Raw genomic sequence first — 27,365 nt, forward strand, 5'->3', positions numbered from 1 at the left:
CTCTGTCATGGCGTCAAAGAAAGAAAAGCGTTTTTAGGCAGAAACGTAAGTCATGTTTAACGACGCTCAATCACTCTGAACGACATTTCAGTCGAGTTAAATGTTTGCTGAGACAAAACGGTTCTCCTGTAGCGTTCTGCTGAACAAGGCGTCCATCACCTGGTCCTCCACCAACGTGTTGAGGATGTCGTTTTTGTTTATTGTTTTTTTTCCCAGGGAGAACAACATCGTGACAAGTTGTAAATGTACCATTATTACCAGAACATGACATGTGATGTTCAGTGCTATCACACGATTCTTCTGAACCGACTTGATTTAAATTGGGGTTCTGCGATATTGCGACTCACTGTCAGTCTTTGTTTATCTCTGGCTCACAGACAACAGCTGTTCTCGTAGGATTCAATAAACGTGCCGGTTCCGACGCTAGCTGAACTGCTGAAAAGCGGAGTTTGGCGCACCTGATTAGCCAACAGACGCTAACATTCCAACAGGAAGTTAGTGTCACCGTAGGTTAAAGGGAATGGGACGTTCCGTTTTGTTTTTTTTAGGAAAGTTCTGCGTTTGGTTTTGTGAGGTAATTTCCTCGGGTGAGCGCCTCAAAGCTAACGTGTCACTTCCTGCTTCCGCCTCGTGTTCAGCCTTGCGGCCTCCATGTCCTCCAGAGCCTCTGTAGCCTTCATTAGCCACTTGTTAGCATCCACCTTTTAACAGAGCTTCACACCAACTAACTGCTAACGTGTTACGGTGTTTTGTGACTCATTCCAATCCATACTGTTTCCTCTCTTGGTAATTTCTAATCTCTCCCTTTTTTTTTAAAATTTTAACTCTCACTTTGTTTCCGCGCTTGAATCTGACAGTGACAGCAGTAATTGTTTTTCCCTCTGTTTGATGTGGGGAAAAAACCACAAACACAAATCAACGAATGTGAAGAATCCTGCAACTTGAGTGACAATACAACGTCTTTTTTTTTTTCTTTTTCTTTTTTTTTTTACATGAGAGAGACCAGACGGCGTGGTTGTGCCCGGAGAGGTGCGGCGCGTTTCCTCACTCGCTGTCCCTTCACCCCTGATTCCACCACTGCGCCCTCCTCCATTTGCAGACTTTGTTGTTTTGATCAGCCGTGATGAGCACTTAAGCTCTTCAAGCTGGATCATACATGCATAATTAGTGTTGCATTGTTGTGGAAAACTGTGTTAAAACTGTTGACAACATGCGGATTAGTTGAAGAGCATAAACTTTTAATGTTACTGGCAGCCTGAATGCTTGATTGTTATAAGAATATATCTTCTTTTTTCCTTTTTTTTTTTTTTTTGCTCAAGCAGCTTGATAGAATAGTATGAAATTGATTTTTTTTTTTCCGTGGATCTCGCCGATCGATATCAGATGTGCAAAGATTCAAATGATATTGGATGTGCTGTCTTTTAAACACATGCAGTGTACACCGTGTCAATTGTTTAGCTTCAACAATGGACTGAGTGGATAAAAAGAAACACTCCTCCGGAGCTTACGGCACCTTAACTTCTTCTTCTGTAGACAGAGTTTAATGCTCATCGGCCCGTAAATATATCTCTATTAAATACAGCGAGGAGGAAGACGTCCATGGACGCTCACCCCTGAGGTGCGGTCGTATCATACATCCGAGTGTAACTGCAACCAAAAGGAGGTTTAATTTCAGATGAATTATAATAATAATGACCTCGAAATAAGAGAAAGCCGAGTAGAAAAGGACAACACCAGTGGAAACCTGAGTGCGTCGCACCTACGCGTCGGTGTCTTATCTCATTTTTCTCCTGCCAGTTTTTTTTTTTCTAAACTAGAAAAGGTAACAAAGACAAAACATCAATGTGAAATTTTCTGTCGGTACGGAAATGTTTTAATTTGTTTGTGTGTGTGTGTGTGTGTGTGTGTGTGTGTGTGTGTGTGTGTGTGTGTGTGTGTGTGTGTGTGTGTGTGTGTCAAAAGAGAATCGAAAAATAAAAGCAATATAGAAAAATGAAATTTGTTTGGAGAATGCAGATCTTCCCCGGGGCCACAGTGCAGGCTGACATAGCTTTCTGGAAGGATTATAATCCAGAACTCAAATAGATGTTATCACTCTTAATATTGCAGTTTTTTTGTTGTTGTTGTTGTTTTTTTTAAATGAAGGTCCATGAAATGATTGCTGAGATGATAATGTTGAATAAATGAATAGATAAATAAATGAATATCAAAAGATGCTGAATTGGGGAACCATAGGAACAGCTTGCACCAAGCATGAGGGACAGAGAATGATGGAGGAGAAAAAAGGATAGAAGGAGATGATCTGGTGACTCCTCATGACATCCGGAAGTTAGAAGAATCATCTGCAGAGGTTGTGACCTTCTAGATGTTTTGTTTTTATTTTCATAGTTAAGTTATGGGGGGAGGGGCGGTTGTTCTGAGCCACAGAGCCTCTTGTGACGGACGCTAATGCTACATGTTGCTCTAACGTGTTGCTCTAACGTTTCACTGTTGCGTAAAATCGGCATTAATGCCTGGTGCTATTCCCTGTGAGAAACAAAGAAATGCTAACTTCCTGCGTGAGCCCCCTTGTAGGGATTCCAAGGTTTCCTCCATAGGGTGGCTAGCGTAGACTCCTGCACCCTCGCGTTATTAGTGTCTCACCATTGCTGGGGGAAGAGCACCGGAGGGACCAGTAGTTACCTCTAGAAACTCTTGAGTCACTCAGGTTGTATGAGCTCCGTGGTGCAGCCGCAAACGACGATGTGTCCCCAGGTGAAAAGCTCAGGGGAGACTTTAGGCTACGGTCAGGGGCTCTTTGCAAAACAGTGACTCACCAGTGTATCGTAACCCTAACAGAGCCCAGCTGGCTCATCCAGAGGCTTACAAATGGTCCCTTTAAAGGAATCCAGTATGCAAATGAGGCCATGATTTAAATCTGGAAATATTTCCCAAAGTATCAGCAACATACTAGTGTGTGTGTGTGTGTGTGTGTGTGTGTGTGTGTGTGGTCACTGGATGGGGGGAAAAAATAATCATAAAAGCAGAGCCCGGATCTGATTTGAAGCCAGATCTGCTCCATGTGCGTCGGTCTGGTAGTTTTTCTACTTTTCTGCTGTAATCCCAAACCAGCTGTCAAAAAGAAAACAAAACAGATGCAAATCCAGCTGTAAATACTTTCAGTAACAGTATCTGGTGATCATCTGCTCATGATGGCAACAGCAGAGTGAGTGCATAACTTAATCCATCCAGTATATTTGTACAAGCGCTGTGTGCCAGACCCTTCCAACAATCGATGGATCTGCGCGCAGCTAGTCACCCCTGGCTCCCACCTGCACACACAGGCAGTGAGCATCTCTGCTACTCGGCGCTACAACTGAGATAAAGACGTGGTTTAGCAGCTACGGCCATGGCAGACGCAAGAATACGGCAGATCAAGATAAAGACTGGCATTGTTAAGCGGTGAGTCTGGCTTTTGCTCCGCTTAAATATGTCTAAACATGTCAAACAAGACACTAGCTTTACCATTAGCAAAGCTAATGCTAAAGAGCTAAGCATCTATGCCTCGCTCTGCATCACTCCATGCCGGAAATGAGGGAGTGTTTACAACGATGGTTTTATGTAGCTCCGGGGCTTTAAAGAGGCCTACAGCCAACAAAAAGATGGCTCAGCAGTTTTCTTTGTACACGTTTTTTTTTAATTGTTTTTGTTTTAACTAACCGAGCGAACATGTCAGGCGTAAATGCCTCGTCATTGGAGGCGGTCACAGATGCTAGCTGTTCGTTAGCTGGCGCGTGGTTGATTTAAAACAACAACAAAAGCTGCATTATGATCAAAGCTAGTGGCTAAGCTAACTTTTAAAGACAATATCGTTAGCATCTGTTTATCGTTAAACAATATTCATTTTTGGAAGTTGACTTCTAGATTGAGGGTCTGTGGAAACTGTTGGTAGCAAAGGGATTTATTAAAAAAATCTCAATGTAGCAGACTGAACTCATGTGGGCGCTCACGGGGTTGGAGGAGGTGTCAGCGACGTTACAGTCACGGGAGTCATTGGTCACAGAGTAACCTCATGCTAATTAGCTCACTTCTCACAAACATTGGGAACTACAACTTGAGATCAACGTCCTAGTTTGGGTCTGCATCAACATCAGAGGTACGACCCACCCCCGTGGCGTGTAAAACAGCAAGCACGCCCCCTTGTCTGGGCTGTAGGTGACATCATGTGTCGCCCACCGCCATCTTTAAGGCTTAACTGTTAAAAAGATGTAGTCCTCCCTCCTCTGTGGTGACCTATTCGTATTATATAGGGATGTGATGATACACTCAGCTCACAAGATGAGAAACGATATTGGGTTCACGAACGAGACGAGATTTTAAGAAAACGACAATGACAGAGTATATGACTTGACCAATAGACTTATGTAACCGAGTTGCACATGCATTTTGAAATGTAACTCTTTGCGTGCATGATGTAAGCGTGAGCTTTTCATTAACTTCTTCTTCCACATATTGAACCGAAAACTACAATGTATAAAACATATCATGCAAACAGAGCCTGAACATGTATGGCACTGACAACTTGCTGCACTACACATCCATGTTGCGATGAAAACACCTGTGTCTCGTGTTGTTGTTGCGGCTCTGGCGCTCGACTGTGGAAGTTGAGGTCCGAATGCGTTGGTCAGCGTCGTCTGGCCTGTTAGTGTCTTCTTCACAGGTGCAGTTGATTTGAGTTCCCATCTGTGGTGGTGCTGTATCTGTCTCTGCTTTGTGCTCGTGTTAGCCGCGGTGTACGGCAGTATTTTCATACAATGCTTACATATTTTCCGTGTCTCATCAGTCACTCTACTGCCGTTTATAATTTCCGCTGGGAAACCAAAATGCTGCCAAACAAAGGATTTGAAAGGGGCAGGGCTTCTTCAATGGGAATACTAGCGGTCTTTTTGGACGTCATTGTTGAAGCGATCCTTCCCTCCTTCTCCTCGGCTTCAGCTCCTCCTTCTCTTTCTTTAGGCTCTGGCAGACTCAACGTGGCAAAGGCGCATTACCGCCCCCACAGGTCACAAATATTAGTTCACAAATCTTGCGAGACAGATATTTAACGTGACTAGAAATATCGCCGAGTTTAGTCTCGCGAGATCTCGTAGCACGACATCTCGTCACACCCCTAGTATTATAATATTCATCATATTCAAGGACGGCACAGTGGTGCAGTGGTCAGAACTGAGGCCTCACAGCAAGAAGGTTCCAGGTTTGAGCCCCGGCTGGAGCACGGGGAAAAATGTGAAAAGGTCTGAGATTTTATTTTGAGTCCATATCGCCCAGGCCCAAGCTGAAGAAAAGGTGCAGAGGTTCTGTCAGGCCTCGTGTTTGTCCAGTTGGCTCCCGTCGATGCGAGACTCTTTCACTGTTGATGCAGCGGAAGGACCACCTTTCAGTGAACAAACATGAATTCTTCCATGCCGTCTCGTGTATCGCTGCGCTTCCGGATCACTTGGCCACTCCGATCTGGGCTCTGGTGTTGTCCTCACATACTTCCCAGACCGTTCCAAGTCATTTAATAGCAGTGCAGACTGAATGGAACATCTAAGTGTTTGATTTGTATGCGCTACAGTTCCTAGCCACATCTTCTGGTGGTAGAATAACATTTACACCTCGTGAAAGTAGTTTTGTTTTTTTCCCCTCCTTGGTCAAAACGTGAGTCACCACAAAACAAGATTACAGAAAACCAACCAGACGAATTCTCTCATTTTGAGGCAGTTTCCCGTTTATCGAGGTTTGGCTTGGACGCTCCGTCCGGGCAGTAGCAGGCCTCCCCATGTAGCTCATCCAGTTCAAGACGGAGGGTTGGCGTCCGTGATGAGCTCACCTCCATATTTGTACCATGGCCAAAATGCTGGAATGGAAAATATTGTAGATATTTTTAGGTGCGGTGAGATAATAAGCTGAGTGTAGAAGAGTGCGTGTGTGTGTGAGTGTGTGTGAGAGAGAGAGAGAGAGAGAGAGAGAGAGAGAGAGATGATCTGTGTATGTCTCTTCGAGCAGGCAGAGCTCTAATTCCCTCCTGTCAATGGTGTCTCTGTAATGCAGTATCGATTGTGTTTTGATGAGGGTCAGATTACCACCAGACTCCCCGAGGTGGTGATGATGGAGGCTGGATTTCCCGTAGACGATAATGTCACACGACGTCCAGAGTGGGGAAAAACAGTGGCGGCGCACTAGCAGACTTCATCAGCTCCCTGCCTGCTCTACCTGGTGTTCCTGAGTTGACCCTTTCAACTTAAAAGCCCCATGAAAAGAGGAAAAAACAAAAAAACCTGTTCTCATTTTAATTCCTGTGTTCATTTGACAAATACATTCAAATGTAGTTCGTTTCTTCTTCAGTCACACAACAAACATCAAATGTGTTCAGTGCGATCGTTGCATTGTAACTGACTGGAAAGGCACAGGCTTACAAATGAAGCTACCTGTCAACACCTGTCTCACGTACAAAAGCAGAAACAAAATAACAATAAAAAAAGTTGCATTCAGTAAAGTAGAAGAATCATGAAGCAAAATCATAAATGAACACAAAACCCTTCGCAAATCAAAAATACTTGTAGCCCTCAAAAACTGCTCTGGAAGCCATCGCGATGACAGAATCGGTGTGTTTTTGTTGACGTTGTTGCTCGGTAACCACGTGTGTGCCGTCAAAATGGTGGCTAGTTTGCTTCAGCATCCCGCCGCTCCCACGGCCGAGTTCACTGTCAGAACTTATAGTGTAAAGGTTAGGGTGATTATGTTTTTATTCCGCGCTCGTTAGCGGAGCGCTAACGGGAGGTTGCCGCTTCAGCAATTGGCGGGGCTGTTATGCATGTGCAGTGTGATTGGACAAAGCACACACCCTCAGCGACCCTGACAAGTCCCTCCTTTGCGTCACGTTTTACCGGAAACATTTCATTTCTGAAGCAGAAAGCACTCTCACTTCTGTTCCATGGGACCTTTCCGGCAGCCCCGCCCCCTGCGCCAGTAGCGTTACCTTGACAAAGACCTCTCATCATGTAGCTGGGGGTAAATGAATGTACTGTCCCTGCTTTGTCGCTTCATAATCTTGTGTTGCTCCCATTCAATCTGGCGTGCCTCTGCTTTTTCCCCTCCTCCCTCCTCCCTCCTCATGAATACGGGTTTCGAGGAAACCTGCCCGCTCGCTTAGCCGGCCCCCATTTCTGGTGGCTTTTGCACATTCCAGTCAGCGCCTTTCTGGCCTAGCGCGGCGGATGCCCTTAATAAAATGACAACAGTAATTTGCCTTTGTCATTCCAGTCCCAGCACAGACTACATCGTGGCTCAAAAATACAGTGCTGGAGAAGGCGGCCGAATACGTGTGTGTCGGCTGGCTCTAATTCCCTTTTTTTTCTATTTTCCAGAGAGCTGCTTTTTCCATTAAGCCTGAGGTGGCAGGTCTATTTAAAACCAACCGCGACCCCACCCCTCATTCACAGCAGCACTCCAAGTCTGGGAGAAAGAAGAAATTAACATCAGGACTGGAAGGGGAGGAATGGACATTTTGTTATTAGACTGTCCTTCAGTTTTATTCAAATGATTCCAGCTTTCTTTCCTCCATCTTTTCGCTCTCTTTGCCACCTCTAAACATGTGACATCACTCATTCCGCGTCGAGCAGCAGCACGGCGAAAGGCTGGAGCCGCTGTTGCATACGGACCCCGTTTCAAAGCGTTTGATGGAAGCGTATTAGAATGAGTGGTAATTGATGTAAAATATGACAGAGTGCTGTTGGCTTCCTTGGCTAAGCAAGAAGCAGCGCAACGCGGAGGGAAGGGTCTCCAGTAATGTGCCTGATTAATGAAGGATCACTCACTTACGCGCACGCAGCTGATTTTATGAAAAATGAAATTTGTGTTGTCACTCCGACAAGCATGCACAGCCGGAAAAAGACTATTAGTTGGGAATCATTATCAATAGCGATATTTTCAAACTCCATTATGCCAATCAGGCTCGGAATCTGTTTAATAGATTTAGTTCCATTTGGCCCGTAATTGATAAATAATCAAAATTTATCAATGTACTCAAGCCCATTTTCACTAACAATCAAGGAAAAGAGGCCCATTTACCACCTGACTTGGTCCAAATTAGGGACTAAATTGATGATCAATTAATCTCTAAAAAGGTGTGTGTGTGTGTGTGCACGCGTGTGTGTGTGTGTGTGTGTTGAAGGCGATGGAGGTTGATAAAGTGCGAGCTGCGAGGCCCGGTACAGCGCTGATGAATGTTTTGCATTTGCCTTACATTTTTTTTTTTTCTTTCAAGCGGAGATGAAGCCAAGCTGTCAAACGGCGCCTGCGATGTTCTACATTCACTTCCTCTCTCACGAGCGTCACATGATTTGCTGTACTTTGATCGATCTCCTCGAAAACGCATTGATGCGGAAATATTCTCGATATGAAAAAGCATTTAAGGTGGAGAAACGCCTCTCATGTAGTTTACGTTCAGCTCCGTGTGAGGGGTTTGTGTATCTGAACATACTCAGCGTCTCCGTTGTTGAGGCTGTGTTATATTTTATGGTTCATTTGTCTACAAACACATCCGTATGAGGCCGGCGCGTCGGGAAGGACAGGTCGCAGAGAAATTCCCACACGCCATCTAAACTCGCAGTCGTACTTTTACTTGGAACGTTTCGCCGCCGAGCAGCTTTTCAGATGAGGAAAACTGTTTGCCTGGTGGAGGTCCAACTTCGCTAAGGAAAAATGACTACGCCAAGTTGAGACAGTGTGTGGTCATTCTGGGTTGGTGTGTGTGTGTGTGTGTGGGGGGGGGGGGTATAACAATGATTGTAACTGGGATGTTCAGTTAACAGTTGGATTTTCATGTTCTTTCTAAATTTTGACGTGACATGTTGAGCTTGACAAACATCGGTTTAATTTTTCTGTAAAATTCTGCGTTATGATTCTTCTGAGATCTTGATGACTTTAACCACATTTGGTCGGCATCAAGTGTTGGTTTGCTTTGTCACCGGGACGACAACCTGGAAGTTGATCTTGCCATAAGTTCCCTTATTATGTTGAATTTTGGATCGGTGCAGTAAACCAGATCTGAGGCAGCAGAACTCCGAGGCCTGAACGTTTTGATTCACAAATGCAACGTTAAGACGTACAAAAGCAACGTCGGGCTACGAAGGAGCTATGTGGCAGACGCGGGACTTCACGCTCAGCTTCTGTTTATGGTGCGATGGCGTTTGATGTCCTTGGCAGCCGTTGTAGTCTCTGTTAGCCTCTGCAAGCCACCAGCTTTAGTCAAGTCAAGTCGATTTTATTTGTCTCGTGCCAAATCCCAACATCTCTCATGACTCTCTACTAGTGGAGCAGGTCCAGCACCTCACTCCCTCAATGAACCTCCACCCAACAATTCTCCATCAGCAAGCACATCCTGCAACAGCGGCCACCAAAACCTTCCTTTTACCAGGCAGGAACGTGACCAAATTTAGGACACAGCACCAAACTTCGCGAGGGTGACGTCGACTGACGCGTGATGTCATAGAAGGAAATGTTGGAATATTTTCCTGGTGTGTTAACCACTGACCTTATTTCAGGCATTTTGACTGAAAAAATGTACTTTCTTGATTTTGTTAACTTTATATTTCCAATTGCGGCGCCAGTCAATGAAACTAGAAGAGCAGGTGTGAGGGGCGACTTGCAGCGTCCGTGAGAAAAGGCGCAAACCGCAACAACTTTAAAGATCGCAGACAGCAATTTGCGTCGTGTGTCATCGCCCTCCAGGTTTTGCCCGATGAACTCAACTTGAGGCAGATCTTCATTTGGAGACCAGCCTGATTTGTGGTGGCGCAGCAGTGAGGAGGAGTGATGGGTTGAGGCGTCATCGAGGTGTCCCGCCATCCTCCGGGAGATGATCTCGCGTGTCCTCTTGGTCGGAGAAATGTAGGGGAAGATGGGGATAGATTGGCTCGCCCGTAAAAGATGACCGTCGTCGCCTTTTCACGCTTGGCTTGTGTGCCTCTGTTTGATGGAACCGTCCTGCTTTCAGCTGTCTTTTCCTGCTCTGGTTGTCTGCAGGCTGGCGAAAGAAGAGTCTGCCTACAAGACTGAGGCCGTACAGCAGCAGGAGAAGATCGAACTCATGAAAGCAGACGCAGCAGACCAGTACGTCATCAAGAAACAGGTATTGTTGGATACCATTAGACCCTTAATTAGGAGGATTAAACCCTTTTTCTTTAAGTCCAGCCTGTCAGTGGGGAGCGTTTGCTCTCCGCCAGGCAGGAAGTGAGCTCCATCTTGATGATTTGAGTCGCCTCACATTCATTCATGTAATGAGGTCAGTCCACAGTGATAATGAAGAATTAGCTTTTGAGAGGAGAATCATTAGTGATTTTGTAATGTGCTTGATGCAGATGTAATTATATCATGTTACTTTAGTGGAGTTTGATAATTACTGACACATGCTGGTAATTTAGTGCCCCTTCCAGACCGCTGGCCCATGTCCCGCTCTCTCGTCGCTCGCTCTCCATCCCTGCAGCCCTCCGTCATTCGCCTCTTCTCTGGAGGAAACTTGCGTGACTCTAAAACTTCCTCCACATGTTGATTGCATCTTCTATTGGCACGTTGAGGAAACTTTTTATACTTCCACACGTTTCGTTGCTTTTCATGTGCGGTGCACCTCAGTTAATAATTGAAAGGTTCCTCGTATGAACAGCATACTTTGTTTCCCGAGGTTTGGGGTGAGTTACACTGCTACCTGCATTGATGTTGTTGTAGAACATGAGAGTAAAGCCATAGAACTGCATTTTTGGGCAGGAAAAACCCTTTCATAGTTCCAAGGACCCCGTTTTGTTGTTGTCGCGCTGTGGGGACCTCGAACAATCATAGCTTTTAGAACTCTGTTTTGAGGAACTTTCTTAGCTCCAACGTCAGAGTAGGCACTTAGCTTAAACGCTTAACACAGCCAGACCACCGGATGTAGGAATCTGTGGCATAAATCTACGTCTTGGCGGCAGTGTCGACGCAGCACGCAGTGGAAGATCAGGCTTTGCGCTACTGTTTTAGAGCAGAGAAGAAGAACTGATTTCCTGCGTCACTGTGATTTTAAAAAATCCCTGTATGGCGTAGCTCAGTGGGTTGGTTGTTTTAAAATATGGCTTTTTAGAAACAGGATACCGAATGTATCAATACATGCGAAGTGCTGTCGTGTTAGCCTGTAGGACTTGTTAGCACGCTGATGTTAGCACGCTGACGTTAGCACGCTGATGTTAGCTGCCAGCTGCTGAGAGTAGCCTCCTGGTGTTCCTAGCACATCTGTAGTCACTCGATCTTGCTTGGTTATCCATCTGTTATCGTCTCTCTCTTTGGGCAAACAGTATTTATGAAGAGGATCAGAGGCTGAGTGTCTTAAGCCAGCTGTTCTTTGTTTGTTTTTTTCTCCTTGCACCCAGAAAAGTCTTCTTTAAGGAGTCCAAAGGGTTACAGAAAACATTCCTGGATAACGGTCCTAAAACCCAGAATCCTCGACATTAACTTCCCGACAGTTAATGTTCAAATTTGTGAGCAGAGGTCACCCGTACTGGTCCCAGGCCTCAGAGAGGAACTAGCAAGCATTCCATTATGTTAGCTGTGAGCATTAAAATTCTGTGTGTGTGTGTGTGCGTGTGTGTTTTGTTTGTTCATTCATTCGGCAGCGGCTCAGGCTGAGTGGTGGGCTTGGCTGGTGTTAAACGGGGAGATTGGGAGGCCAGATGGATTATGGTTGGAGATGATAGGTCTGAGGCAGGATGGATTAGAGGTTTTTATTTTAATGGAATCAATACGCTGTAAGTGTCATCCTTATCCAGCGCTGATGGGATCATTCCACTGCACTGGGAGGGCACCATGACTTTTCTCTGTTCCAGCACTTCACTGCTTAGTCGGGCTGAACTTGTCACATGGAGATGGCAACCAGCCCCACTAGTTAGCGTTCGGTCTCTTTGCTAGTTTACTAGCTGGGGCTCGGCAGTGTCGCCTAACATTTATATCTGTTTAAAAAGAACGCTCTGCTTCACTTTTGTGACACTGAAATATGAATTCATCATTCACTACATCCCTCCTCACAGTCAAATAGTTTGTTTGTTAAATGGGCAGGGGGGAGACACATATTTGACCTTTATGTAACCAGATAAGTCAGTTGAGAACCACCTCTGATTTACAATGACGAGTTCGCCAAGAGGAGGCAGGAGACACCAGACAGCAACAATAGAATCACCTGGACAAGACCACACCCAGGAACTGAAGAGAGTTCCACCGCGTCTGAAGAACTTCGGTCGGTGTGTGTCAAGGTTTTAGGCTCCCAGTTTCAGGTGTGCATCGTTTTGACTCGTACATTAGAGAAGCATTAGCTGAAGTGAATAGATGACATTAACACAGTTGCTTAGCGCCCCCCCCCCCCCCCCCCTCTGTCTCTCTCTCTGTCTTTGCACTTTCTCAGCGAGAGCTAAGCTAACGAGAGCGGAGCAAACAAGCCATCCATGCTCATCGTAGTTTCCCTGTGGAACCAAAAAAAAGAGTTTCACACGCATGTAGAACCTTGAGTTGTGTGTTCTACTGTTAGGTTTGGGGTTTTTTTTTTAACCCTTCAGCGTGACGTCCCTAGAATAAACTATCCAGAGGTTTTGCTCGCGTCTGACTTAAATGATGTCATACAAACTTTGATCATGAAAACGGAGAAGACGGATAAAAACTCTGCTCTGACAGGAAAGTCCAGCTGTCGTATTGAAAAGAGCAAATCCAAGTACAGGCGGAGGGACGAATGGAGGGATAATTGGGAAAATACCTACAACCAATGTAAACGGAGCTGATGCAAACCACGCACACTCCACTGTGTGTAGCTGCGGCGTGCTAGCAGCTGATGTCTGTCAGCAGAATTAGGTGGGGACGTTATTCATCAACCCGGATGTGCAGAGCTCTCAGCGATTTGTTCGCTGCCTTAAAAGCCGCAGGACAAAGAACCGAGGACTTTGAGACGACAGAACCGGACATTCAGTGATGCCAACTTACTTCCAGAGTCACTCATACGCTGCTCCACGTGTAGCGTAGGTGAAATTCACAAGGGTCCCCCCCCCCAAATCTCAGCCTGTGATTGAGTTCATCTTTGCCGTGAAATGTACATGTGTGCGACTGCCTCCCCTTCGGAGTTTTCCAGCCGGCCAGCGGGGAAGGCGAGGAAGCATCTGTCGTCAGGGAGTGTGTCTGACAACATTAGCCAACTTTTCTCTGCTCCTCGGGGTGCCAGCTGTGGGAATTCCACCTAATCCGAGGCTGTGAAAGTTGCCCAGCCTGTAACACTCCAGGTGCTCTAAAATCTCTTCACGCCTGATCGCCGTGTCCTCGGCTCAGGGTTTCTTCGTCCATCCAGGTGTGCTGTCAGATCAACGCGGTCCCCTTCTGCCCAACTCCCCCGCCTGATCGATAACTCAATAACATTTTTCATTCGGCGGGCCTGTCGGGAGGTGTTCGCCGTCAGCAGAGTGTGTGTTTTTGTCTGGATGCAGCGAACGGCGAGGTGTGAATAATCATGTGTGCCTTGTTTTGAGTGAAGAGGAGTAATGAGCAGCGAAGGCAGGAACTAACGATGAGGGTGCTGATGGGGTCTGTGTGTGGTTTCAGATGGAGGTGCTGCAGGAGTCCAGGATGATGATCCCAGACTGCCACCGCCGACTCACCGTTGCTCACGCAGACCTGCTGCAGTTGCTAGTAAGTTACAGTGGAACGAAAACAAACAAAAACCCTTTTTGTCTCACAACAGGGCCAAAGGTGTATTAATACAATTCTTGATTCCTTTTTATTTGTTGCCAATTTGTGGCCTTGTTGGAATGAATCACACACCCGATGTAATCGGAACAGAAACAGGTTCTCATGGATCCAGTTTTAAACCTCCGCATGTGTTCACTGTCCTGGCTGTGTAATGGGGGGGTTTGAGCGTCACGCAATCCCCCGAAACGTCTCGTTACACAATCAGAATCCGTTCCGCTTACTTAAAAAAAAAACATTTGGAAAGTCACGAAGAGCCGCGGGATTAAATTACCTACCCATGTTCACGTTAGCGAAGCGCTAACAGGAAGTAGCTGGCCTGAGCGTCTGGTGCACAGTTTGTATCCTCACAGGACTGTTGGGATGTCATCACACTCACACACACCTGCTGTGAACTACAGGGAGACGTACCTGCTGGTGATGAGTTCAGTGAGTGCTGGGAGATCTCGATTGGCGACGGCTTCGGTACGAGAGATGTATGTTTTTGCGTATGTTGGAGTTGAAAAACCCCGTGGACAAACTGCTCGGCGGGCAAATTGGAGCAGATGACATGGCCGAGTGAGACGTGGCTGATGGACAGTGGTGTTGGGGGGGGGGGGGGGGTAGCTGTCCTATAACAGAGAAACCAACTCGCTCACCTCTGAAGTTGCAGCTGCCCCACACACGTCTCCGTGCCAGGTTTAAATGGGGCTTTGTTTCCTTTGTTTCGAGGTTAGCTCAGGTAAGTTAGCCTGCTAGCTACAGTGAGGATGCTAAGCTAAAACCCTACTTACAACAAGGTCAACTGGTGGAGTCCCTCTGGAATGACATGTCGCTGAAAATGAATCAGTGAGTCGCTGGTTAGAGCGAAACTTGAGCCAAAATGTGTAATGTGCCTTTAAAATTCTCACTGTTGGGTTTCTCAAACTCGTTTTTCCTTTCCCCTGTCAGTCGGTTAACAGACTCTCCCAACACGTCGTCCAGTGTGATCCACGTCGTCTGAATCCAGTGGCTTGTTCATTAATCCACAAACACTTTTTTTGAGATTGAAACTGGAACTCTTGTGTTGTTGTGAGTTCAGGACACCAAAGGGTGAGGCACTGAAAGGCCAGTTACACGTTTGGAGTGTAAAAATGCCTTCATGGGTCAGTGGAAAGCAAACCAGTGGACATACCTAGTTTCAAGGTTAGGGTGGACACTAAATACACTTCAAATACGACAGACAGTAGTAGTAGTAGTATAACGTAAATGTCCACGTGAAAAAGTAAGAATTAAGATGAAGAATTGTGGGAAATGTTGTTAATTACATGCCACATAGTCTTTTTTTTATTGATTTCTAAGACCTGAATGTGTTGCTGTGCTGCTGTGTGTTGTTGTGCCGTATTTTGTGCGACCGCAGAGAGCTGGACTCCCAGCAGGCTCGGCTGATATGGCGAGAAGCAAACATCAGCATGCGTGTCTCAGGGTCGTCTCAATTAACGCAGAGCAACAGTCAGGCAGCTGGCGGTGTGAGTCACACACACGAGAGCGAGCGGGTAGGCAGAGGAAGCTAACCTGAAATTAGCAACACATCCCCTTCCCTATCACTCACGCCCGCTGCTTCTTCCTTCAACAAAAAAAAAAAAAGGAACCAACCGACGCACGCGCTCATCACGGCTCATTAGCGGCGCTGTCACCACGGCGACCACCACAGGAACTCATGCCGCCTGGAACTAGCAAAGCACGGGGACGCTGAACAGTCACAGCCGTCCCTCGGTGCCGGCTAAATTTAGATTCCAGTGACGGCAGCCTCAGGTTCAACGCAGTGACAGACGAACACGTTTGGATTCAGTCACGCCAAAATTTACGTGGCTTTTTTTGTTTGTTGTTGCTTCTCACCAGAGTTCCTACCAAAACCCGAACTGCGTTTGTGTCGTTGCAGGAAACAGAAGAAGACTTGGCTGAATCGGAGGAATACAAAGAGGCGAGAAACGTGTTGGACGCGGTGAAGCTTGAAGGATGATTTCTGCTCTGTTTCTGTCCTCCCTGTGAGACACACTTGCTTAAATGTCCATTCCTCTCATCGGGCCTTGTCTGGAGCGGCGGAGGCAGGCTCACTCCTTGATATAATTATTTCCACTGTTGACAGCTCGCGCCACCACATTCAAACCTGCCTCTCCAGGGTGTTCAAGCCAAGGCGAATATGACGGCAGTTACCGCAGTTTTTATGACCGTTTTATTCCTCATGCAATGGGATTCGTGACACGGTTGAATCCACACTCGCTGCAACAATCCTTTTTTGTTTGTTTTTGTAAGAGAAGATGATTTTTGAAGCTACAGTTATTGCCTTTACAGTAATTTTGCATTCCTTTTATTTCCCATTCACGCGCGGCCTCTGGCCAATTATGTCTGATGGAAACTCCCTCAATTGATGATTCAGTCAGAAATTAGTAAACAAAAACAAAAAAAATTAGTTAATAAAAATGACAAAAGTCTCCTGAGCCCCTGGGAGATTTGTGTAAGCTTTTTTTGTCAGACGGCTGCTTGAAGACTCAAGCAGCTCAAAACAAAATAATGAAAAAAGCAGCAAAAAAATAAATCAGAGATTTTTCTTTTTTACTTTTTGGGGGGGGGGGGGCTTTGAAAAATTAAAGACTGATTTATTGAAATTGTTCAGCGATCAGCACTGATGTGGATGTAACGGCAGCGTGTTCAGCTGCAGGTATTCCTCCTACAGCACTGCAGTAGAGTGTGTATTAATACCCACAATAAAGGATAAAAACCACTGTGGTCGAAGCTGTCAGTCAAATGTTTGTGGGGCTGTGACGTTACCAGACGGTCTGGAACCACCGCAGCGGGTATCAGGGCTGAGAGTCCCTCCTAAACAGTCATAATGAACTCAATTGCCAGACAAATTAAGGTTACATTTGACTTGATCCTTATTTTACACATTTCGATAATTATCGGGATCACCCCAAAGTCTCATTACCGCCCTAATGAGGCGCTGCTACTGCGTGACATCTACCCTGCTCCATCTCGTTAAGGAAATCGCTTTTCAATGCTGATTATTTTATTTGGAGGTATAATTATATTTTTTTCGGATAAATCACGGCCTAATCGAGTCCATACAGAGGGCAGTGGCGCTAATTGAGGCATGAGATGCAGCGGCGGGGTGCGACACCTGGGTTTATGTGACCGGAGGACCCGAGCAAGCTGCTGACTCCTTAAAACAGGCAGGAGGAGGAACTCCTCTCGTCCCTTTCAAAGTAAAAGTACAGGGTTTTTTTTTTTTTTTGGTTTTTTTTTAAAAAGAAGAAGAACTCCAATTTTTTACTGAAATATATGAAGGTTTTTTGTTTTCTAAATTAGCAGAAAGGGATTTCAGAGTAAAACCGAAGCGCTGGAGCAGCAGGTCGATGAAAGCAGCACATTGAACTCTTTCATGGTGAATCTTGAGAAGTCAACAATGTGTGTTAAGCACTTTACTTATTTTTTACTTTGACGTTCGTGTCGTCAAGTTGAAGTATTTGTTTTCTGGTGGGAGAAATCAGGCGACCTCAGCATATTTTGCTTTTTGCTGGATTAAAAAAAAATTTTCGGAAGCGTTTTGAAAAAAACCTGAAGTGTTTTGAGTTTTTGGGAGGATCGCATGTTTGAGATTTGTGCTCCCGAAAAGCTGCAGAATAAGCAAAGAAAAACGAACGCAGCGTGCAAGTGAACGCGTTCCATTCTGTCTCACTGCTGCCTTCATCTCAATAGTTGAAATCATTAATTTGCAGCTTCTTTTTTCTCACTCTCTTTCAGCATGGATACCATGTTGTCAATTTCATGTCTTCCATCTGGAACTGCTAATTCGGCGCGAGATCGGTAGACCAGCTTGGTCTGCGTTTGTTTGGTCTTACAGATTATAGCGACAGTTAAAAGTAAAAATCTTCAGGTCATCTTGGGGGGGAAAAAAAGCTGAGCTAAAGACTGTTTTGCAGTTTTGTTTTTTTAATATTTTGAGAAATTATAAGTCAAATGTTTAATTCTTTGCTATTAGAAATTGACTTGAGTATTTAGACTTTAAGGTAATTGGACCCCAGAACAACTTCAAGGCAAATACTGTGTTTTGCTGAAGTTTTGGGTCCTGTAACTGGGGAACGCATTCTTATAAAGAGAATTAAGCTCCACTGATGTTAGCTGCTCCACAGTTAGCTGCTCCACAGTTAGCTGCTCCACAGTAAGCTGCTACACAGTTAGCTGCTCTACAGTAAGCTGCTCCACAGTAAGCTGCTCCACAGTTAGCTGCTCTACAGTTAGCTGCTCCACTGTTAGCTGCTCCACAGTAAGCTGCTCCACAGTTAGCTGCTCCACAGTAAGCTGCTCCACAGTTAGCTGCTCCACAGTTAGTGGCTCCACAGTTAGCGGCTCCACAGTAAGCTGCTCTACAGTTAGCTGCTACACAGTTAGCGGCTACACAGTTAGCGGCTACACAGTTAGCGGCTCCACAGTTAGCCGCTCCACAGTTAGCTGCTCTACAGTTAGTGGCTCCACAGTTAGCGGCTCCACAGTTAGCTGCTACACAGTAAGCTGCTACACAGTTAGCTGCTACACAGTTAGCTGCTCTACAGTTAGCTGCTCCACAGTTAGCTGCTCCACAGTTAGCTGCTCCACAGTAAGCTGCTACACAGTAAGCTGCTACACAGTAAGCTGCTCCACAGTTAGCTGCTCCACAGTTAGTGGCTACACAGTTAGCGGCTCCACAGTAAGCTGCTACACAGTTAGCGGCTCCACAGTTAGCGGCTCCACAGTTAGCGGCTCCACAGTTAGCTGCTCCACAGTTAGCAGCCCTCAGGTGATGCTAACATGGTGCTCTTCTGAGGATGTCACGATGATTGAATCTCTATCCAAACGATCCCAGTTTCTGGATGTGAAGCGTGAACGTCCGGGTGTATTCACGGTCACCTGCTGGTCTTCTGTAGGTGGTGGTGGGCGGGGCACACCTGGTTTATTCGCGTTCATCGGTAGAAGACGCCGAATCAGGCTAACAACTTGTGCACCTGCAGGAGGCGTCTGAGAAGTTCCTGGCAGCTCACGACGCGCAGGTTTGACATTTGCTGAATGTTAAAATCATATTTTGCTTGAATTGAGTTCATAGAGTTATGACGGATTATGTCACAAATTCAAGTCTGATTTCATCTGCGGAGCTCAGGAGGGAACCAATCACGATGCGGCTTTTTCTGAAATATTATTGGTTGGGAGAGTGTGTGGTTGCATCGTGAAGGAAATTTGGATGTCGTCCCCTTCATGGCTCATAGTATTAATAATGTTGATATCAGTGACGGAGCACATAAAAGTGTTTTTAAGGTGTCGGGCCACTGTTCCAATGTGGTTTCTGAGTAAAAATCTGATTGCAGGATTTTTGATTGACAGATTTACCTCTGACGGGGGTCTGCATCACTGATGGAGGCTGTGACGTAGATCCGGATACATGAGGGTGTGTTTCTTTTCTTCTTCTTTTTGTTTCTTTTTTGTTTTTTTTTTAATTTAATCATCATCTGAAAACACAGTTAAATGTGGTGAATTTGAAAAAGAAAATTAAAAACACTTCAGGAGAGTTCATAAATCTTCATTTCTCATCATTGATGATGAGACCAAGTGGGGCAACTGAGCCCTTCCTTGTGGTGCTGGTGGTGTGTTTGAGTCATGAGTGCCAGCGCTGAGGCCGATGCGGCACCGCCTCCACCCTCTGATTTCATCACGTACTTACCTGAAGTTTGTGTTTGATTCATGGGAAGAAAACAAAAACAACTGCTGTTTGTTGAAGTGAGGATTTCACTCACTCCTGTCTGCACGTCATGCTGCTGCATGGCCTCGTCGCTCGGAATCCCCCAGGCTGTCAGCAACAACAACAGCAAAAGCAATCAGCTGTCCATCTCTGACTTGTGCTGCACCGTGGAAAAGGCCTGTAACCAGGAGGTCACAGGTTCAAATCCCGCCAGCCGTCAAGTGTCCCTCCACCTGGCTCAGCGCCATCGTCTCCCCTCCTGGATCCCAGCACAGACTTCAGATGCTCCTGAAACACCAAAGTACGTTTCTGCTGTTTGTTTGTTTGTTTGTTTTCCCTGCGGTTTAGTCAAAAGCCCCCGGTGAATTAAATCCACCGCCGTGCACCAACCCAGCTGACGTCTTTGTTTTAAATTATTATTATTAATATAATTATTATTAATATCAGATTGATGTGAGCATGTTGGTGTCATCCACAGCTGTGCTCTGGAACTTGTTTGGGCTCATTATCCAATCAGCCAAAGCAGGACCTTAACACACACACACACACACACACACACACACACACACACACACACACACACACAAGATGCATGTAAATTAGATGAAAGATTAAGAAGCTCTAGAGATAAATTTACCAAACAGCAAAGTTCCACAATGAGAAAAAAAGCGATTTAAAGGGAAAAAGATTATACGTATATGTATGTGTGTGTATTAAATATATACATATATACACGTTTGTTTTTTCATATATCTATATAGATATATAGATATATATATCTATATATATAGATAGATAGATATATAAAAACCTGGAATTTATTAAAATATGTGATCTTTGCTATCTTTGTTTAGCTCGTTAGATTTAATTGTTTCTATGAGCAGGAAAGCAACTTTCATACGATGTCAAATAAGTGTCGTGACATCACCTTCTGTCTCGGCTCTAAAGAAGACCAATCATTTGTTTGCACTGCTGCAAAAAAAAAAGACAGAAGAAGTACCGAGCCGCTGGAGAGAGAGAGAGGGGGAAAAAGTCCTAAAAAAAACGAAACTCAATCCATCATCCGGCAGTGTGATGATGCCCGTTTATTCTCACCGGTTTTTAAGGACGAGAGAGAGAGAGAAAAATATGCTGGAAATGTGCAATAACTTCAGTTGGCGAGGCGGGTTCGTTAAATCAGGCGCCGGCCAGCTGACGCGGAGCCTCGTCCGCCTTCAGAACGAGATCAACTGAAACGAGAGTTGAGATTCTGATGGGATCCGCGCGTCTTCAGGTCAGCCCCTTAAAAACAAAAGCTCAAAACAAAACAAAAAATTAGGGCAAGAAAATTATCTCCTCCTTCTTTATTTCCTTCCGCGCCAAGTCTCCCGCACATCCCGGTGCGCCTGGAACGGGCTCCGGCGCGTCCCTCCCTCCCTCCCTCCATCCGGGGCTGGTGCCTCCATCTGCGGGCAAATCAAAGCCGAGCTGAGGCGATTGATGCCTGGACGGAGGAGGAAGGGAACCCGCAGCCTCCACACTCGGACGCGCCTCCTTTGTGTGCCTTTTTTTCCTTTCTTTCTTTCTTCCTTTTTCTTTTTTCTTTTTGCATCACATGATAAATAAAGGCGCTCGGCGAAGCTCTGCCTCGCCCGCCGCCTGCTCCTCTTAAATATTTCGCCCACTAACGCAGATCCGCCCTGCTAATTGACTCTAATGCTGCTTTATTAACCGACAGCTGATTTGGAACTTTTTTTTCTTTTTTCTTTTTTTACTGAAACTTAATTTAAAGAAAGAAAGACTTATTAAAAAAAAAAACCCATAAAAGCCTCCTCGCAGACTCTTCAACTAATTCGCTCACACCTCATTTGCTCCTCCCTTCACGGGTTTAAATCCTAGTAAATCACCACCAATTTAGACCCGAGTTTACTCTCATATTTGCTCTTCAAAAAAAATAAATAAAAAAGCTTATAGATTTGAGGCTAATTGCGTAAAAAGTAACGGCCTTGGGGAAGAAAAAAAAACGAGGCCGGTTCTGGTTTTAATCACGAATTGCAATAATAATAATAATAATAATGATAATAATGATGATGATGATGATAATAAAGATAAATGGTAGAATGTGAACCCTCCTTTCAGAAAAAAAACTCCTAATTCTTTGCATAAACACGCGCAATTAAACAAACACCATCCAACATTTCATCTTAAACGGGTCGAAGCTTTCACACCGACGTGACATCAGGTTATTTTATTGGGTGTAATTTTTTGGTGTGTTGGGGAGGGGAGGGAGGGAGGGAGAGGGGGGGGAGGGAGGGAGGGAGGGAGAGAAATCAAAGCCAATTAGAGGAATGAGGAGGAATGAACTTGTGGATGGAGGGGAGCTGACAGACCCTCCGGCTCCGGCTCTGATTGGTCCTCCTCCTCCGGAGCTCACGGGTTCATCTCTCCGTTAAGCGCCTCCCCCATTCCTCTAAACTACATTATAATGCAACCAACCTCCCCTTTTTAACCACAAACCGAATTTGCTTTCATTTAGGCTATATATATTTCTTAAATAGGTTAAAGTCCTGGTAGTTTGTTGTGTGCGTGTGTGTGTGTGCGTGTGTGTGTGTGCGTGTGTGTGGAGGGAGGGAAATAGCATTCCCGCCCTGGAGCGGTGCGCTATGCTATCTCACGCCGACCTCCTGGATGCTCGCCTCGGTGAGTTATCGTCACCAAACTCCGGTCTTCAACTCTACTGTAAGCTGGAAGGCACTTCTAATCTTTTACTTTTTTATTTTTTTTAAATGTGGGGGAGGGGAGGGAAAGGGGGGAAAAATCAAAGCTCAGAAAATTGTCAATTTGCTTCTTATATCATCTTAATACGACTCGAGTGAGCCGGAACTGGTTTAATTCATTGGAAAAGCAATTATTATTATTATTATATTACCGCGTAATTTGATTTAAGCCGTTTTCTGAGATATCGGTGGGATCGAATTGAATTAAGAGCGTTTAAGGAGCAGATTGGAACGTGCACGCTCCCCGGCTGCAGCTTCCTCTCTCTTTTTTGGGGGGCTAATTATTGTTTTTGTTATTATTATTTTTATTGTTAGTTTTATTGCATGTGCAGCATTTTCTGTTCAAGTGAAACTTTTGCCTGCTTCTTGTATTTTCTAACGTTGTCTTCTTCCCCTTTTGCAGACAAACTCTTTTCCAATACAAATGTCACCATGCAGATGTTTGTGTGTGTGTGTGTGTGTGTGTGTGTGTGTGGGTGTGTGTGTGTGTAGGGATGAAGGATGCCGCGGCGGAGCTTCTGGGCCACAGGGAGGCTCTCAAGTGTAGGCTCGGCGGAGGAGGTGGACCGGACCCGGGACACCCCGGGGAGCTCGTCCCGGGCCCGGATGGCGTGGAAGGGGCCACGATGCTCCCGGGTGATGATATCAGCAGCGGCGGGGGGTCGAACCCTGTGCAGGTGAACAGCAAAGAGCAGGAGAAGCAGCAGCAGCAGCAGCAGCAGCAGCAGAACAGCAGCAACTCCAGCCAGTCCGGGGGGCAGCAGTCCCAGAAGCAGAAGCGGCACCGGACCCGCTTCACACCGGCGCAGCTCAACGAGCTGGAGAGGAGCTTCGCCAAGACGCACTACCCGGACATCTTCATGCGGGAGGAGCTGGCGCTGAGGATCGGCCTGACCGAGTCCCGAGTGCAGGTAGGACGCGGTGGCTGTGCACCCCCCCCCCCCCATGCTACAGCTGATACATGCACGAGCGAGCAGGAATAAAAAAAATAAATATAAGTACAAATCTGAAAACACAAGAAAAAAACCCTGAAAGTTCAAGTTAGATACGATAGAACAGTCAAGGTCAAACAAAAACAAGAAGCTCCAAATCTCAACTAACTGCAAAAATAAGTAATAAATTATTGATGTTAATGACATTAAGATTTAACAAAAAAAACAAAACAAAGGTGCGTGAAATGAAATTAAACTTCCCTCCAGGGGCTTTGATTTCATCTGTTTACGTCACTAACGTTTAAATCGCTCAGTATCAGAAAAATCTTTACCAAATATTTATTCTTCTAATGATAGAAAATGAAAGGGTGGCGTTTGTTTTGAAAACAGATTTCAGGAAAGTGTGTGTGTGTGTGTGTGTGTGTGTGTGTGTGTGTGTGTGAGATGCCCAACAAATGTAACTATTAACACCAATAATTGTCGAGACGATTTATTTACATTCTTTATTCAGTCGTGAAATAATTCCCCTCATAGAAAAGACGTCTTAATTATTAGATGCGTGGAGAGTGAAAACAAACACACACACACACACACACACACACACACACACACACACACAAAATTCTTCATTACAGAGTGAGAATTAAAGTAAAAAAACAAAAACACCCACAACTTGTTAGTCGAGTAGACGCACAGGGAGAAACACCACCTCCTCCTCTTCCTCCTCCTCCTCCTCCTCGGTATCTCGACGTTTCCGCTCCGTCGCTGCAGCCAAACGTCCTCCCTCCCAGGCTCCAAACGCTCGATTCATCTGGACGTGTTTGTCTCGTGGTTCTTGTGTCAGATGTGGAATCGAACCGCGGCGGTTTTCTGGAGCTTTTAGCTGAACTCACCGGTGACGCTTCGTCCACGCCAAGCGCCCCAAAATGGCGCCCGATGCCATCGTGATCCTGGTTATTATCATTATTATTATCATTACTGTCATTGCTGTTGTTGTTTGCTGTTAACATAAAAGGTGAATTAGTGCAGCGTGGCCCTGTGAGCGGGGTGGAGGGAGCGCTGGCAGCGGCCTCCACGTCTCTGTGCCGGGCTGCTCCTCTCCCAGCAGCTCCGTCTCTCTCCCTCCTACAAACTGCATTTTCTGTCTTTTTCTTTTCTTTGTGTGAATTGTAATGCATTTCAGGCCGGATTTTACAGCTGGCTACACACACACACACACACACACACACACACACACACACACACACATGTTTGCACAGCTATCCTTATTAGGACATTCTATTGATTTCCTTTTAAGTGGACTGCCTAACCCAAACCCTAACCAGGTGATGCCTAACTTAAACCTAACCTTAACTCTAAACCAGCCTCAGTTCAGACTTAAACTCGAACTCTATCCAGGAACTCAGAAATTAGGATCTGCCACGGTAGGACCGGGCTTTGGTCCCCGCAGAGACGGAGGGTCCTGGTAGAATTAGGAAAAAGAAGGGGTCTCCAATTGGTAACAAAAAGCAGGTGTACACACACACACACACACACACACACACACACACACACACACACACACACACATACACACGCGGTCTCATTACTGCGGCTCACTTTCACCACCAGCAAATCTCCACATTCATCACGGAGGCTCAAGGACGCGCCAACATGATATTTATCACAGCAGCTGGGACGCTTCCAGAGACAAATGATCATGTAAAATGTTGTTTAATAGGCAGTAAAAAAAAAAGAATAACATTTTTTTTACATTGCAGGTTTAAAAAAAAATCTCTTTAAAAAATCAGGTTAATTTTTTTTAAATCACATTTTTTAATCTTAAATTTACACGAATTTCTTCTTCTTCAAACGTTGTGAATCACATGAACAAATAAACAGAAAACGCGTGCAGAGATAAACGGTGACTATCAAAGATGAATGAGAACAACATAAGCAAACCAGTGTGGATCCAAAGAGATTTTCATTTAAAAAAATGTTCAGGTGTTGTTAATATCATTTTTATGGCTCTCTTCATTTATTTAGTTATTTTTATTTTCATTTTTTTAAAAACCCTCCAGGCGTGACTTTCTCCCAGGACCCTGCAGCGTCATCATAGCCGCACGAGTCGCGCCTTCTTAGCCCAAAGTATTAAATCATTCTCTTTTTTAAAAAAAAATAATAATAATAATAATGCGAGAAATGTTTGACCTCTGCTGTTATTAGTCTTAATTATGATCTCGGTTTGACTTTATCTTTAATTAATGGTGATGTTTTCACGGCGGGTTGTGGGCACGCGAGCTGATGGGGTCCAGGATAAAATCATAAATCAGAGTTTTTCTTCTTCTGCTGATTTATTGTCGGCGGCTCTATTACGGCGATGATGGCCGCCTGCTGTAACCTTTTACGAGGCTGTCAGTGCCGCGGCAGCAGCAGCAGCAGCAGCAGCAGCCTCCCTAAACCCGTCACCTCTCCGCCCGCAGGTCTGGTTTCAGAACCGGCGCGCCAAGTGGAAGAAGCGCAAGAAGACCACCAACGTGTTCCGGGCTCCGGGGACCCTCCTGCCTACGCACCACGGCCTGCCGCAGTTCCCGTCCGCGGCGGCGGCAGCAGCGGCCATGGGTGACAGCCTCTGCTCCTTCCACGCTAACGACACCCGCTGGGCCACGGCGGGGATGCCCGGCGTGTCTCAGCTGCAGCTGCCGCCGGCGCTGGGCCGCCAGCAGGCCATGGCTCAGTCCCTGTCTCAGTGCAGCCTCGGCGCCGGCCCGCCGCCCAACTCCATGGGTCTATCCAACATGTCGTCTAACGGCTCCGGGCTGCAGTCCCACCTCTACCAGCCCACTTTCCCCGGTATGGTACCCGCGTCCCTGTCCGGCCCCACCAACGTGACCGGCTCGCCTCAGTTGTGTAGCTCCCCGGACAGTGACGTCTGGAGAGGGACAAGCATCGCGTCGCTGCGCCGCAAAGCGCTGGAGCACACAGTTTCCATGAGCTTCACCTAAAGGGCTCCGCACCGCCGGCATTTACGCACTCATTCCGCTCAGAAACCCGGGAAAATACAACCAAGGATTCCTGCTCACGTCATCATCAGGCTCTTTTTTTGTTGTTGTTGTTTTTTTTTTTTTACTTTTTCCCCCCTCCCATGAACGACCAACCACAACAAGAGGGAGGTGATCGCTCAGGCCTGCAGGCCCGCGTCAGGCACCGGACGGTCCCGGGTCCAGCCCCCAGTCAGCAGCTCGCATGGCACTTATTTATTTATTGGTTCAGTGTTTGTTTGTTTATTTATCTGACAGCTCGGTGGTGTTTGCTTGGCTGGGTTTTTAAAGACTCTGGATACTTTGAGGTCCGTTGTTTTATTTATTTATTTATTATTTTATTTATTTATTTATGTCAGGTTTGTTTGTTTGTTTGTTTGTTTGTTTGTTTTTTGCTGCACAGCATGAAACCATGAAGGGCCGCAAGGGTTGCAGGCAAAGGTTGACCCGGATGGAGAGACGCGGGGACAACATGAGGAAGGACTTGCATGTGCTGTCCAAGACAAAAAAGAGAAAAAAAAGAAGAAGAAGAAGAAAAGAAGAAATAAAATAAAATAAGGAAACCCTATAAATGAAGACTGAACTATAATCTGTTAATAGGATGTTTTTGTGTAGCGGAAGCAAACTCTTGTTCCCATTTGGTCGGTTTGTGGTAAATTTACGTTTCACGAAATTCTGTCTGTGCTGATGATCAAAGATGACTTTCTTGAATGTTGGAGCCGTTTCTGTTTTCATGGACATGTTTCTATCGATTCAGTGTAAATTGATCAAATAAAAGTCATTTTGAATTACGTCACACACCATGAATCAAACCTGGTTTTCCTTCACGCCGCTGCAGCCTCCCCGCCTTCCAGCGTCCTCAGAGGCGTTTATTCGTCTTTATTAGCCGTCACTTAACACCAAGTCCATGTTATTTTCTTTCTCTCTCTCTCTCTCTCTCTAAAAAAAAAAGAAGCTTCAGATTCATTAAACTGCGGTTGTGAACCTTGAGATTTATTTAAAAACCGCTTATTCCGTCCCATGACTCTTTTTATGTTTCCTTGCCAACGGCGGGATCTCAATTTTAAATCAAGGTAATGAGAGTAAGACTTCTGTCAAAGCTGAACGGAAACAGACAGCAGACACGTCACTGACGGAGTGACGTAAAATATTAAAGTCAGTT

At 45.6% G+C, this 27,365-nt stretch overlaps 2 protein-coding genes across 3 annotated transcripts; both read left to right on the top strand.

The window, feature by feature from the left end:
• Nucleotides 1-3,245: 3,245 nt before the first annotated feature.
• On the top strand, nt 3,246-16,518 carry tbca (tubulin cofactor a). The gene is made up of 4 exons (XM_086187972.1): nt 3,246-3,441; nt 10,048-10,153; nt 13,624-13,710; nt 15,668-16,518. The coding sequence occupies exons 1-4, from the start codon at nt 3,389-3,391 to the stop codon at nt 15,746-15,748; spliced, it is 327 nt and encodes a 108-aa protein (XP_086044098.1). The 5' UTR covers nt 3,246-3,388; the 3' UTR covers nt 15,749-16,518.
• Nucleotides 16,519-18,395: 1,877 nt separating this feature from the next.
• Nucleotides 18,396-26,963, top strand: otpa (orthopedia homeobox a). 2 transcript variants are annotated; one of them, XM_086187168.1, is made up of 3 exons: nt 18,396-19,796; nt 22,744-23,162; nt 25,646-26,963. In XM_086187168.1, the coding sequence occupies exons 1-3, from the start codon at nt 19,778-19,780 to the stop codon at nt 26,165-26,167; spliced, it is 960 nt and encodes a 319-aa protein (XP_086043294.1). In that variant the 5' UTR covers nt 18,396-19,777; the 3' UTR covers nt 26,168-26,963. The 2 variants fall into 2 exon arrangements, with proteins under 2 accessions (XP_086043294.1, XP_086043293.1); XM_086187167.1 differs by lacking the exon at nt 18,396-19,796 and adding an exon at nt 22,045-22,213.
• Nucleotides 26,964-27,365: the final 402 nt, after the last annotated feature.

This window comes from Aulostomus chinensis, chromosome 19 (assembly GCF_037954235.1).
Source record: "Aulostomus chinensis isolate RoL2024-O1b breed Wild chromosome 19, RoL_Achi_v1.0, whole genome shotgun sequence".
Taxonomy (NCBI): domain Eukaryota; kingdom Metazoa; phylum Chordata; class Actinopteri; order Syngnathiformes; family Aulostomidae; genus Aulostomus; species Aulostomus chinensis.